At 44.7% G+C, this 14,528-nt stretch overlaps 1 protein-coding gene across 2 annotated transcripts in view; it reads right to left on the bottom strand.

The window, feature by feature from the left end:
- Nucleotides 1-3,133: 3,133 nt before the first annotated feature.
- The window catches only part of ACSS1 (acyl-CoA synthetase short chain family member 1), a 37,492-nt gene continuing 26,097 nt past the window's right edge, over nucleotides 3,134-14,528 (bottom strand). For both annotated transcript variants that reach the window (XM_051614953.1, XM_051614954.1), the window contains exons 9-14: nucleotides 14,205-14,317; nucleotides 13,137-13,263; nucleotides 11,595-11,722; nucleotides 9,991-10,054; nucleotides 9,300-9,418; nucleotides 3,134-7,507 (exon numbers count right to left, since the gene is read on the bottom strand). In XM_051614953.1, the coding sequence (XP_051470913.1) occupies nucleotides 7,334-7,507; nucleotides 9,300-9,418; nucleotides 9,991-10,054; nucleotides 11,595-11,722; nucleotides 13,137-13,263; nucleotides 14,205-14,317 (725 nt within the window). In that variant the 3' untranslated portion in view covers nucleotides 3,134-7,333. The remainder of the gene's footprint in view (nucleotides 7,508-9,299; nucleotides 9,419-9,990; nucleotides 10,055-11,594; nucleotides 11,723-13,136; nucleotides 13,264-14,204; nucleotides 14,318-14,528) is intronic.

The raw sequence follows: 14,528 nt of genomic DNA, 5'->3' as shown, positions 1-14,528 counted from the left end.
GGCGGGAAACTTATAGGATAATTTGAAGCATCGGATAGGCTGTAAACCCTGGAGTACTCAGCCAGTGGGGAGACAGGGGAGGGAACTTTGCGTCGGGAATAGGGAATATAAACCGTTATTCACCTTGCTATAGGTGTGCCTACTTGCTTAGGTCACCCATTCTTGCAAGGATGTAAATAAACTGTGCTTCGCTGAAGGATCTGTGTGGGCCTGCTCATTGGCGCGACAAACGTTTCTCACATACAGAGGAACAGAAGACTGAAAAAGCTGCTGAGGCATATCATTCGTTACCAGTCTTTTATGCTGTTAATTTTGCACAGCTATGACCACTTCCATCCCCAAGGGTGGTTTTATCGTTCCCTCCAGGATAAACGAGGGCTAGGCTTACACTGCCATGATAAACATGCTGCACCTCTAGACTCAGCCACAAGACAGGGTCCAGAATTGTCTGTTTTCAAGCTGAAAAATAATAATCTGTTCCTATGTAGTTTAAAACCAGAAATTAGTTCCTGAAATTAGTTTATGTGGCTTTAACTGGCCACACAGACAGCCCCTGAAAATAATTGTGTTAGGCTGGAAAACAGTCTCCATTTTACCAATAAACTCTCAGTAAATAAATTGGGGCAGCTGCAGTAGTGAAACACAAAGTCAGGAAATAGGCATCTGCCTTTCTATCTAGCCCTATCTAGCCCTTGCCATAACTCGTCAGAGACGTTTGTCAGAAGGCTGCAAGAGCAAAGAGTGGCAGTGGAAGCTTTCCAGAAGCAGCTGCTGGAGGTAACAGGAGAAGTGGCTAACGAGGATGTTCCCTGTCCATCCCTGCATTACAACTGCAGTGTTAGCCATGTGGTATGCAGAGTGGGAAATACAATCTTCCTGACTTCTTAACGGACAAGGCAACCTGCAGAGGATGTGTTCCTAGCAATTACAAATGATTCATAGCACCTGGAAACAAATTTATTCTCATTTGCTTGGCTCTGGAACAGCTTACACAGTTTCTGCATTATGCTGTCTCATGTCCCTCACACACATCCGTTTTTCACTCCTTTTCTACTTGTGGATGCTGTACCAAAGATAACAAGATTAGCATCTGAAACATCCGTATCAGCTAATGGTAATTAATTATTCTCCATTTGCATCACACAGTAAAATGAGTGTAGAGTACTGGGACCTCGTGACTTAGACAAGACCTGCAGCTTACTGAAGGGCAAATGCTAGTTCTTCAACTTCTTGAGTTCTTTTGCAGTGGTGGTTTTCTGGCAGTAATTATTTTCCTGGGAGCACTGTTTAGAGAAAAGCAGCAAAGTGTAACAGCAATTTGGACCACAAGATGACTAATCCTGATCTCAAGCATGTTTGCCTTTCTTTGGTCTATGCTGACAGACTAAAATATTCAGCACAGGCAGAAGCAAGTACAAAGAACTGAAAAAGTCCCAGACCCTTTAGGGGATGGAGGGCCAGACACTTATAATGCAAAGCCAACCCATCACACAAAGAAATATTTTCTTTAATGAAAATATGAATACAGAGATAATTGAAGAAACTGGTTTTGGTCAAGGACAATAAATGTGTTTAAAGCATGATTACAAGAAAACAAAATGAAATTAAAGGCTTAATATTAGACTGTACAACACACACCTCATCTCTAGAAAGACAGACTTTCTGAAATTAAGGAAATTATGGTGTCTCCAGTGGGAGAAAAGGCACCATGACTGGGTCTCACTGGCAAAACCAAGTAGGAAATGGAGCAAACACGTTTGCCCTTTGCAACAAACTGCAGCAGGTAAAATTGATTCTGGATCTCTTGTAATGAAGCTACAAAGGTAATCTGGCAAATAACCCACACATTACTCATGGACACACAAAGGTTTAGAAGAATTCAAAAGCTCTGCTTTTCTGAACATAAAAATTACCTGAAAGTTTGTCCCATTATCCCATTGTAAAGTATTCCATGTATCATTACCTCTGACACTGGAGGAACTTCACATGGATGAACAAGGAGCTCCTGGACACTCCTAGATGTAAAAACAAAGAGAGTGGAAGCAAGGACAGGTAGCCTGGGAGGAGTACAAAGAAGTTGTCTGAGAAGCTAGGGATCAAGGCAGGAAAGCTAAAGCCCAGATAGAATTAAATCTGGTCAGGGACATCAAGGGTAACAAGAAAAGTTTCTACAGGTGCATCAGTGATAAAAGGAAGACTAGGGAAAATGTGGGCCCTCTCCAGAAGGAAACAGGAGACCTAGTCATGTCGGATATGGAGAAGGCTGAGGTACTCAATGAAGTTTTTTGCCTCAGTCTTCACTGGCAAGGGCTCTGGTCACATTACCCAAGTTGCATAAAGCAAAGGCAGGGACTGACTGGGAAAAGGAAGATGCCCACTCTAGGAGAAGAGCAGTTTTGAGACCATGTAAAGAAACTGACGGTGCACAAGTCAGGGATGTGAAAAGATCCATCCACGGCTCCTGAGGGAACTGGCCAATGAAGCTGCAAAACCACTTTCCATCATATTTGAAAACATGCGGCAGCCTGGCAAAGTTGCCACTGACTGGAAAAGGGGAAACACAACCCCCATTTTCAAAAAGGGAAAAAGGAAGACCTGGGGAATTACAGGCTAGACAGTCATACTTCTGTGCCCAGCAAGATCATGGAGCAGATCCTCCTGAATCTCTGCCAAGGCACATGGAAAATGTGTAGGTGGTTGGTGGCAACCAACATGGCTTCACCAAGGGCAAATTGTGCCTGACGAATTTGGTGGCATTTTATGACAGGGTCACAGCACCAGTGGACAAGGGGAGAGCAACTGACCTGGAGTCATCTACCTGGAGCTGGGCAAAGCATTTGATGCTGTCCTGCATGACATCCTGGTCTCTAAATTGGAAAAACATTGATTGAATGGATGGACCACTTGGCAGATAAGGAATTGGCTGGATGATTGCATTCAGAGTAGTGGTTCACAGCTTGATGTCCAAATGGAGAGCAGTGATGAGTGGAGTTTTTCAAGAGTTGGTATTCAGACTGGTGCTGTTTAAGATCTTTGTTGATGACATAGACAGTGGCATTGAGTGCACCCTCAGCAAATCTGCTGACAACACCAAGCTGTGCGGAGTGGTCGACATGCTGGATGGAAAGGATACCATCCAGAGGGACCTTAACAAGATGGAGAGGTGGGCCCATGCCAATCTCATTAAGTTCAATAAGACCAAGTGCAAGGTCCTGCAGCTGGGTTGGGGCAATCCCAAGCACAATTATAGGCTGGGGGGAGAATGGATTGAGAACAGCCCTGAGGAGGAGAGCTTTGGGGTGTTGGTTGATGAGAAGCTCAACATGAGCTGACAATGTGCGCTTGCAGCCCAGCATGTCAACCGCGTCTTGGGATGCATCAAAAGAAGCATGGCCAGCAGATGATTCTTGCCCTCTACTCTGTTCTCATGAGACCCCTCCTGAAGAACTGTGTCCAGTCCTGGATACCCCAACACAAGAAAGACATGGACCTGTTGGAGCAAGTCCAGAGGAGGGCCCAGAAGATGATCAGAGGGCTGGAATACCTCTTCTATGAAGACAGGCTGAGAGAGTTGAGGTTATTCAGCCTAGAGAAGACCTCATAGTGGCCTTCCAGTACCTGACAGGGCTACAGGAAAGCTGAGGAGGGGCTTTTTACAAGGGCTTGTAGTGAGAGGACAAGGGGTAGTGGTTTTAAACTGCGAGAGGGGAGACTTAGGTTAGACATTAGGAGGAAACACTTCAGTACGAGTATGGTGAGACACTGGAACAGGCTGCCCAGAGAAGCTGTGGATGCCTCCTTCCTGGAACTGTTCAAACCAGAAGCCCAGTATTCTTTTTGAAGAAGTACCAGCTCCAAGCCTTGTCTACTTCAGTTTCTACCAATCTCAGGATGCCATTAGATGAACTGAGCTCAAGGTGTTCACTCCAAGACCTCATGCTGGTACACTTGCAGAAGTGAAGTTTTACCAGGATAGGTGGGGCTGAGGCTGCCCAGCAGGAGCTGTGTCCACTGCAGAACACCATGGGAGCAGCAGAACAATGCCACTTTCAATACCCCAAGGAGTCCTCCAAGCAGATGGGCATCCCAAGAACCATAGCTCAGCTGTGGAAAAGTGCAAGGAAGAAACAGAGCAGCCATCGTGGTACTGGATGGCAGGCACATGGCACTTTGCTCTTGCACATGCTGGTGATGTGACTTTAGCAAAGGTGCTTGTAAGGCTTCAGAAGTGCACAGTATGGGTTGTGTTTGTAACTGCAGTCTGTCCATACCATAGCTGGCATGGCTGTGAATTTATTGTGGCATTGCAGCTACCTGCTCAGTCTGTAACCTCCCTAGCAGATATGCTCCCTAAGCCCATGCAAGTTGAGACAACAAATGCAGGTGAAAGAGCATGCCTATCTCCCTTTTTTCCTGAGCAGAGGAACTGTATGACAAATGTCTCAATGCACTTTGCTCCTCACATAGCTAGTCCTCATGAGACAGCTCAGATGAATTAGATCATGTGTCTGTGACCACTAATTCACACGTTAGAATGGAAATTTCAGGTCAAGAGGACAAGGAAATTCTATAACCATAATATGGGATATGCTTTCTTTACCAAAAGGAAACTGTTAATCTTGTTCAAAAGACCTTTTACTCCACACTACTTCAGACTGTGTGGAGACAACCTATTTTTAAACAAGGGAGTCTACTTTTTCTGTCAAAAGCATTAACTCCTGGCTGCTTCCCACATTGAAAATCACAGAAGTGTTTTGTGGTTTTTGCTTGTTTGTTTTTTATTTTGCAATGGTAATAGAGGGTATACGTAGTGCCTGTCTCCTAAAAGATTAACATCCTGTCAACTCTAGCAAACTTTCTGATCTTCAACTTTCCACGAAGTCCACAGCATGTGTACTTACATTAAGCAAAACCAGACTGCAATCAGGATGGGAATTTTAACCAACCATTATATTCCCTACTCTGTTACCCAGCCCCTAGAGACATTTAAAATAAATTTAAAGAAAAAAAAACAACAACCACCAAAACAAAAACAAAAAACCCAACCAAGCCACCACACAAAAACCCCTCCACCAAAACAAACAAACAAACCCATAAAAAACCACCAGTAAATGCAGCTGCTGTACTTAGAGGAACTCTGGGATCTAAGACAACACACCTGTCTGAGAACACATCGTACTGTGAGCAGCCTGCTTTCCCATTTGGTACCAATATTTCTGCTGACCAAAAGCTTTCTACTCCTCTCCCAGTCCTACAGGATCACCTAGCCATTTCTCTCCTGCCTCCACTTAGGTGCACAGATTGTCTTTACACAGCCCCATTCAAAAAGGCAGTGCTGCTCCAGTTAAATTCAGCAAAAAGTCAACCCAACTAGGGCAAAACTTGGCAATTCTGCCAATTACTCTGGGGTTTTCCAGGCCAGAACACACACCTCTGTGAAACTAAACAGACTGTAATCTGAGAAAGACAGAGGCAGAACTGCAAGGTTTGATGGACTGCCACAGCATTGGAATGGTGGTTAGCAGTCACTTGGCTTAGGCAGGTTAGGATGGAGAAGCTCTGCCTGAGCCCTTGAGGCAGACACTCCCAACATCAGCACCGTCCAAGCTACACTGGTGCATACCTGGAGTGTTTGCACCCAGGGATAGGGAATCCTCTATCGTGCCTTCCTGGCATGCTCTCTGACTCCTCCAGTGACTCTAAACCCCTCAGTCATCTTAAACCAAATTTAGTAGTGGCAGAAGTCCCAAAGGCGTTTAGCACCTACAGGCTTTTCCATGACCTTCAGGGGCACAGTAGAGGACAGAAGACCTACTAGCAAATTGTTATGAACAGCCCAAATTTGAGGAGTGCTTTGATCAAAATATATTCATGATAAAATGAGTCCAGAAATAAAACACTGAATATATTAGTTGCAATTTTGAAAGCATATGGAAAACAAAGGCTATTGTTCCCTGCTATGCTGAGGTTGCTGGTCTGGAATGCTACCATTGCTTTCCAGAAGAAATCTAACAGGCACTTCCTTCTTTGCAGATTGTGTAGTTTGTGGGTACCCAGCTGGCACTTTGGAAGATCAGCCCAGCAGTGTGCGTAAGGGGCAGACGTAGGGCCCAACTTGAAGCAATAAGAATTAAGTCATATTTTCTGACAGGAGAACCAACCTACCTCCAAACTGGGTGTCTGTCTTTGTTGGAACAAACAAGATTACAGGCCATTTAGAAGTGGGCTAACATAACCATTTCGTCATCAGAAATTACACAGCCTGGCAAGACACACTGACCCCTCCAGCACATCTCTCTAAGCTTCAGACCTCTCTTGAACACTTCAGGATTTTGTTTCCCAATGCTTCTCTGACAAACAGCAAGTAAACATTGTCCCTCTTCACAATAACTTCAGGAAACTAAGGCACTTACACAAATCAGCAACTGGCAACAAAGATCTACCAGTTGTAGACCACCACTTCCAATATGCAGAAGTGAACCACAATGGACAACACTGATCCAGTTGTCATCATCGATGATGATGAGGAGGAGGACAGTTGCTTTAAAAGCCCTGTCGATGATGATCTCGGTTTCTCAAGGCAGAATGAAAACATGTGGTACTAGACCCTTCCTATGCAACTGGCAATGCATTGACAATGTATAGGAAGTCCAGCAGTAGGCCTTGTGGCTCAGTTTTGCAGCTGGGAGTGCTGGGTTGCCTAAGTCAGACATGAAGGGACACAGGGTCACCATCTTTGGCAAGTCCCAGGACAAACAGTGATAGAACAACTTGTAAGGAAAGCCAAAGGAGGTATTAGAACAGCTGGGTAAGCTCAAGAACAAATTATCAGACTAGCCATGTCCTTCTCATTTCCCTGATGATACATGTGAAACATCTACTAGAATACCCAGCATTGCTGAAAAGGCACCACAGTTGCAGTGAAATACAGCTACTTGAACTCAGACATCCAAGCTGAAGGAAAATTTGAAGAGTATTCTAGGGCTTCTTTTAAAACAGCTAAAGTATTGTATAAAAAACATTTCCCCTTACAGTAAATGAGGAACATTAACATCTGTGTCTTGCTTCAGCTAGTATTGAATTTCATCATAGCTAATGCAAACCACCAACAGCTGCTCTACAACAGTCCTAAAAGCAACAAAAAGGGCACTGACTGTGCAAAATTGCAGATTGCTCCTACCTCTGTGCATCTCAAAATACATTGTGGAGAGGAAAATCTTGTTACCCTAGAATGGAACAGAGATTTTAAAAATACACCAAGAAAGAACTGTCATTTGCTTGGTTATTTGAGACCTTCCACATTTCCAGAGGAGAGAGATTTAAGAGCTGCCTGTTATAAGGAAGTTTTCTCCTTGTATTTCTGGTAAGCATCCAATATCTCCTTGACAACACTTGGATCATCAAGTGTGGTGACATCTCCCATGTTGTTTGATTGTTCAGTGACTACTTTCCTCAGCAGCCTTCTCATTATCTTCCCTGATCGGGTTTTAGGAAGACGTTTCACCACCTGCAGAAAAGGTAAAGACACACCTATATCAGAACCTGGGTCCTGCTGGAAACAAGGATATCTGGCTGAACTGTCCTAAGCCTGGCACACCATCTCACTGGCCACAGCTCCTTTGAGGCCAGTATTTGATGCAAATACTAGACCATTTAGAATACTAGTTTATGTCCAAGGAAAGGAGTGTCAGTAGCATTGATTCCTTGTGCCAGGCTTAGGCTGTGTCCTTTTATTCTTGTTTCAGTGGACTTTGTTCCCCATTTACTCAACACTGTGTATCTCCAGGCTGCAGGAGACACAGCCTTCAGGTCCTGAATCAGTTGTTAACTATGGAACTGGGAAGCCCGTTACACTTGAAAACTCAGGCACTGATGATGACACAGATCTCAACACTTTACCAGAACAGGCAGACATCTTTCTTTTTACAGGACAGGAATATAAAGCACACAATACTGCATATCAGCTACAGGGTCTCCTACTCAAGGGGTAACTCCTGTTGCTGATGCTTCTCTCTGCTTGATTAGATCTGCCAGCCTGCATATCTTCCTTCATAACCAGAAGGTTAAATGTCTTGGCTACGCTTCCTGCAAAGCACTTAGCAGCACATTCAAAGGTTTTAAGCATTAACTTGAGCCTGGTAAAGAGCTCTCAAGCACTCAACAGAGTTGCTAGCAGGTCTCACATTTTGCTACATGATCACTCTACAGAACTCCAAAGCATTAACTAACACGCAAGAAAAGAGCTGTAAGGACTTGTCTGCAGGACTCCCCCTAAACACACGGCAACAGAAGTGTTTCCTTGCAAACCTGCAAGTTCTGGAAGCTGCTCCAATGCACTGAGGATATCCTGGGCTGTTCCAACTTGAAAGAGTCACACTTGCCTGCTCCTGTTGTTTTTTGTAAACTTGTGTCTTGGTGTCCATCTGCCAAGAATGTGGCTAACACAGAGCCCCTCAAAGTAATGGTCTGGTCACTGCCTCCAAGCAGTGAGTGGAATGGATGCAGGTGGGACTTGGGGGGCAGCTAAGGGGCAGTTTTGTCTACTCTCCCAAAATAGACAAAGGGAGATGCTGAAAAGGTGAGGAAGCTTGAAATAGAGCCTGGTGTTCATCAGTGCTCCCAAGGTTAGGCTGAACAACTGTCACAGTTATGAAAAAGGAACAGCCAATGCATTGAAATCTGGGGCTGATGCTAATTATCAACACAAAATAGCTGGGCAGTGGTAAGTGTCACTCTGCCTCTCAGCAACACAGAAGGTTGTAGCATTTCTCTACAATTTCATGGGGTTTTATCTGATCCATTGCACACGGCCATAGCAAGGAGTGTTACATTGCTTCAGCAAGGGGTTAGCTGGGCGTAAGAGATGTACAGAACAGCAACAGTGAGCAGGGACATCAAGTGCATCTTGAGGCACAGGGTGGGCCTGGGGTTCCAAGCATGATGCCCTCAATACTCCTTCTGCATCCCATTTAAAGGGTTGCTCAGCAATTGGCCAAAATGAAGCAGCCTCAGGGTAGCTCTAACACACCCTCAGTAACACCCTCATTGAGAAGCTGCTCTGCAGACTGGTGCAGCTGTAATATCCCAGCCATCCTGGGTCACTGCTGATCCTCAGGCATCGAGGAGCACATGCAGACCACTGTACTGCCTCCCCTACCTAGGGATCCCTCCAGCTAGTTCTGTTTTCCTGCCTTTTCATCCTGTCAGAGAGGGACAACAGCAGCACTGCAGGAAGGAAGGTGAGGCTTGTTCAGTGTGACCATTCCTGCTCCTGATGCCAGTTACAGTAACACACTTACCACAATGTGGTCTGGCACAGCGTATTTTGCTATCTTGGAAGCCACCATGGTTTTGAGCTCTTCTTTGACATGGTCTGTATGAGCTGTCTGCTCCTTTAGCACTATAAAAGCAAAGGCACCTAGAAGACAAATGAGCAGAAGCCACATACTTCATATTAGATCCTGGCTGGCGAGACCAGGGATGCTCATTCAAATGTCAAGGTGGGTTTCAAATATTTCCTATGCATAACCCAGGGACTGCCAAGAAAACCAGAGATCCTCTTTACAAAAGGGCGTCAAACTCCAGCCCTTAAGTGATGGCCCAGCCTTGTCTTGGCATCTATGGATCATACTGATCTTGGTGATAATGACAACTTGAATTACTCAAATGCTACTGGGATCAAAAGCTGGCCAAACGCAAATCAGCTACTCCCCTTCTGTTCAAAGGACATCTCTGAGTAGAAGCCATAAAGGAAGCTCTACCACACATATAAACACTATGTGCAAAAGCAGTTTAGGGAGTTAACACCTGCATCCAGCTTAGGAACATGCCGTTATTTTCATGGTTGTCTTTGCCTCTTGGGGCTGCAACACCAGTCAACCTAAGGGTAACAGCCCTCCCATTCCCAAGGCATCTCCTAACACACAGCCCTGTTTAGAAATGAAGGAAAGCATACGTAGGTGTCATGTCAGGACACTGCTTTTCACATACCTTCTCCTTTGATCTTGTGTGGATACCCAATCACAGCTGTCTCAGGGACCTCAGGGTGATCAGCCTTCACAAAAAGTGAAACAAAACACACAGAGCGTAACAACTAATTAAAGCCCTGCACAGTTTGCACCGGTTGTTCTAGGAACAAAACACCCACCCATATATCACCCCTTCCCCTGGCAGATTCTGCAGAATGCACAAAAGGAAAGCTGCCTTCCTACTGCACGGTCAGCTGGTGGCCCTGGCCATGTCTCTAAGAGTAGCATTTACTTATTGGATTTGCCCTGCTTTTAAACACACAAATAACTACTCTTATATACACTGCTAAGCCCACTGCACACCAATCTGAATTTGCACCAGCTGGAAACCTGTTTTCTCTTTCCTTATCTGTGCTTTTGTGAGTGCACAGCTACGATCCCAAGTGATGACTGACCGTGGCCAAATCACAATCAAAACCAGTCCTGCATTGCTCTGTGCCACAGGGAACTGTTGCCAGCAGAGCAAAACTGAAGCAGCCAACATCACAGTCCACATTTGACCAGTTAGTGCCCAAAGCACATCAGAAGACAGAAAGAATCAGGCTTCTTCATCTTCCCAGAAGAGGGGAAAGGTTGTTTTGCTGAACGCATATTTTTATTATTATGCTACACAATACCAATGTATTCTGTCACACTTCACAGCTTAATCTGCAGTAAGAAGACAATTTGGGTGTACAGACTGGAAGAAATTTCATACCTGAATCCCACATTGAAGACTGGGTTGTGCCAGACTACATATGAAAGAAAACATCATAGAGCAATCTAAGCATATAAATATATTTACATATATGCATGCATACACATATATAGAGAGGGACAGGAACTGGATCCTATATCTATGATCAGAAACCCACACAGACAAAAAAACTACTCACAGAGGAGAAAACAGGATCCTTTCTGCCATGAAAACACAGTTCAGGTTTACCAAATGTTATATTTAAGTGCCATTTGCAGGCAAAGCACATCATATAGAAATAAATATTCAAGTGAATCTTTGAAGATAAATGCTCTGAGGACTGTTTTTTTAAAGTCTCTGAGCTAGTATTATTTTCTCTCAAAGTGACAGGCTAGCTTTGCAGCTGACATGAATCAAGTTTGCATCATATTTAACACTCCTGAATTCTCAGGCATACTCAGCTAGTTCAGAAGAGTGAGAACCACAGATCTGGGAAGGACAGGTTAGATTAGGAGAGGTTAGGTATGGGGAAGGAACAAACAGGAGAGACATGAGGAGGAAACTCCTCATGGAGACTCTGCCAGTATCCAAAATTACAACTGCAACAGTACAACATCACAGAAAGGAAACACAGCACTGACCATTCAAATGCAGGGACTGCCTATGGTATGACTCCTCTCTCTCACTTACCCATTTGTTGTCTCCTTATAAGAAAGCTGTTTCTTTTTGCATGTTTGCTATTCATTAAGCATCAAGCTGTGTGTATGCAGGGGCAGGGGTTTGGAGGCAAGAGACCCTGCACTTGTCTAAATTCATAAAGCTTCTCTGAAACGACCACCCTGCTCTAAAGATATGCCCTGTCAAGAGATCTCTACCTGCTTGGAACTTACCATTGCATCTTCTATCTCTGCTGTCCCAAGCCTGTGTCCACTGATGTTAATGACATCATCCATGCGCCCTGTTATCTGGTAATAGCCTTTCTTGGTCCTGTAAGCACCATCCCCTGTGAAATAGTAACCTACAGCAAAGACACAGATGGTCAGCAGCAGAAAGTGTGCCAGCCCATTGCTTTGGGCTCTGATGCAGAACAGACTGTGCTCTAGGATGATGAGCGGGGTAGGGTGGGCCAGGCAGCTCACAGGGTCTCCTGAGCTTACAGCTCACAGCCACACACCACTTCCCACTTCCTTCTGTCATCCCCAACCCTCATCTGCTCTGCCTTGGCTGTGCTGGCTCCTAGTAAGCACCTGAGCAGCATCAAGAAAGCAGAGCTCAGATGTCTGCAAAGATGGACAAAACCACTGTAGGCAATCAGCAGCAACCAGTGGCTGTAGTAAAACCAAGTCTGGCAACACAACACAGTGGTGTTTTGCTGGATTTACAAAACCAAGAGAGGTTCTCTAATATCCCCAAACTTTACATGCCTACAGCTGCACAGCGACTATGTGCTTAGGCCTCATGCATGCAGCACTATGATAAAGCCACTTCAAATGTCATTTGCCACCATGCCACAGGCTATTGGTCAAACTTAGGTCTGCTGCCAGCTGCATCTCAGCACTTGGGGAAAACTACAACTGTTCAGCTGAAAGAAAGCAGTTTTTACATTTTGTACATGGGAAGAATACCAATTTTTTGGTCACCTACACTGGGAAGGATGATTGAAATCACAGCTAACAGTCCCTCTCTAGAATGGCAGAAACACTGCTCTCAGATTAGCTGGGGGGAAAAAATACAAGCATGGTGTTCAGAGGGTTTAAAACATTTGATGGAAACTGAAAAAGAATGAATGGTTCCAGGAAACTCCAGTGTCACTGAGGATACATATAATGACAAAGATTGTGTTAGCTGTTCATCAAAGCCATGTCTGCATCTGCATTGCTCCTGTGGCACTTCTGAGCAGGAGCACACAGCTAGTGTTGTGAAATCTGAAGGTGGTTCTTGCCAGGACCCATTACTGGCCGAGTCATAGACTTTCAGTCATGCATCCAGCCTTTTCAAATCAATTCAACAACTATCAACTAAATATCAACATGATGTCAGACACGAACATGTAGTGAGCAGCAAGGGACTATAGGTTCATTCAATTTCTTCTACCAGATTTTTATTTTCTATGCATTTTGTACAATTTGCAGGACTGTCTCTGTAATTCTGGTCTTCCTTGTAGCTGTCAAACTGTTTTCAGTTGTTCTCATGAGTGCAGACAGTGTTCTTGTCCAATTTCTTGTCCATTAACATTTTCTAAAATATGCATTCCCTTTTGACAGCTAGAAAGGTCAACACTATCTCAGACCATACATGCATGCTTGCAACACATGACACACAACCCCATGCAACCAAGATCTGGCTGGTACAGAAATACCACAAAGCGCTGCTGCAAATATTCAGTGTGCTTATACTGCGTGCAAACTGCCTTCCCTTGGCACTTTTCTTACCTGGGTAAGCTTTGAAATAGGCATCAACAAATCGCTGGTGATCTCCAAAGATAGTTCTTGCCATGCCAGGCCATGGCTGGGCAATGCAGAGTGCACCAGACACATCAACTCCCTCTATTACCTTTCCCTGCAGGTTCAAGCACAGGAAGGATGATCAGGAGAACAAAAGAGGAATAGTAAGGACTTCTATGTCATGGCAAGAGTCACTGTGTTGCTCACTGCAGACTGCCAGTAGGGGGCCAGGTGGAGAAAATGAATCCACTCATAGAGCTGCTACACACTCTCTGTATCATGCCCGTATCAGCATTATCATGTCTGTATCAGCAGCAGAGCAAATAAGACTAAATATAAGCCTGGTGATTCTCTGGAGGGCAATGCTAAGAAAGATAACAGCAAAGTTGTGTTGAGCCACCAGAGGATGCCTGGGATGAGGCTAGCAGGGGAATGCCTGGACCCCTGCCTTCCACTTCCATTTTCACTTTTGTCAACTGTCACATTCCCTTACCAACTGTACACAGAGGAGGGAGATTACATGCTTTACTGTTTAACAGAGCACTGGAGTGCAGGTGGGAATCACTCCACATAGCTTCATAGGCCAGCACCAGTTTTCTCTCAGACACACACAGTTGCAGGGTCTCAGGCCTTGCATTTCCCTTGGAAAACTCCACCAAGCTACTCCAGTCTTGCCATGTCACTGGATGTTGCATGTGCTGCTCCTACTGCTCAGCTTCCTGGTTCCTGGGAGCTGTGTGACTTCTGAATTCTCTCATAAACCGAGGCAGCAGTTCTTAATCAGAAGCAGTGTAAAACCATAAAAGTGGTGCTGAAACTGCAAATGGTCCTCTAGAGATTTGCAGACAGCTTGCAATGCCCCGTTAGCAACCTGTATAGACACTTGAGATATGCTCAATATATACATTGCTCATCTATCCTCCCATTTTTATTTTCTTAATTAATTGATTTTAACCAACATCTTTCCAGATCCTGTTCCTCTGCCATCAGAAAGGTGATTAAGGCAGAAACACACAGCAGCTTCTCTTGTGGGCACCCTGCATAGCCTCAACTCACATTATCATCCATCAGCACAGGCACAATCCCAAAGAAAGGTCTCATAGCCATAGCCGGAACGATCTCAGCTTTCTCTTCTGAAGGCCGTGGGGCAATGCAGATGCCACCAGTTTCTGGAAAAGTAATGAAAAACAAGATATGTGGGGTCCATCCAATGCCGGATGAAAGCAAATGCCCGCTCTTCTTAGTTAAAGGAAAGTGAAGCCACCATGCAAGAAAAAGCCTCTGGAAAGAAATTATGCAACACCAAGTAGAACAGTCATCTGAAAGCAGTACAAAGCTGATAAAAGAAGAGCTCTTTGTGAATACAAGACAGGGTTAAAC

Source organism: Apus apus, chromosome 3 (assembly GCF_020740795.1).
Source record: "Apus apus isolate bApuApu2 chromosome 3, bApuApu2.pri.cur, whole genome shotgun sequence".
Classification (NCBI taxonomy): Eukaryota; Metazoa; Chordata; class Aves; order Apodiformes; family Apodidae; genus Apus; species Apus apus.
Note: the sequence above shows the minus strand (reverse complement) of the source record. Positions and strands in the feature narration are given on the sequence as shown.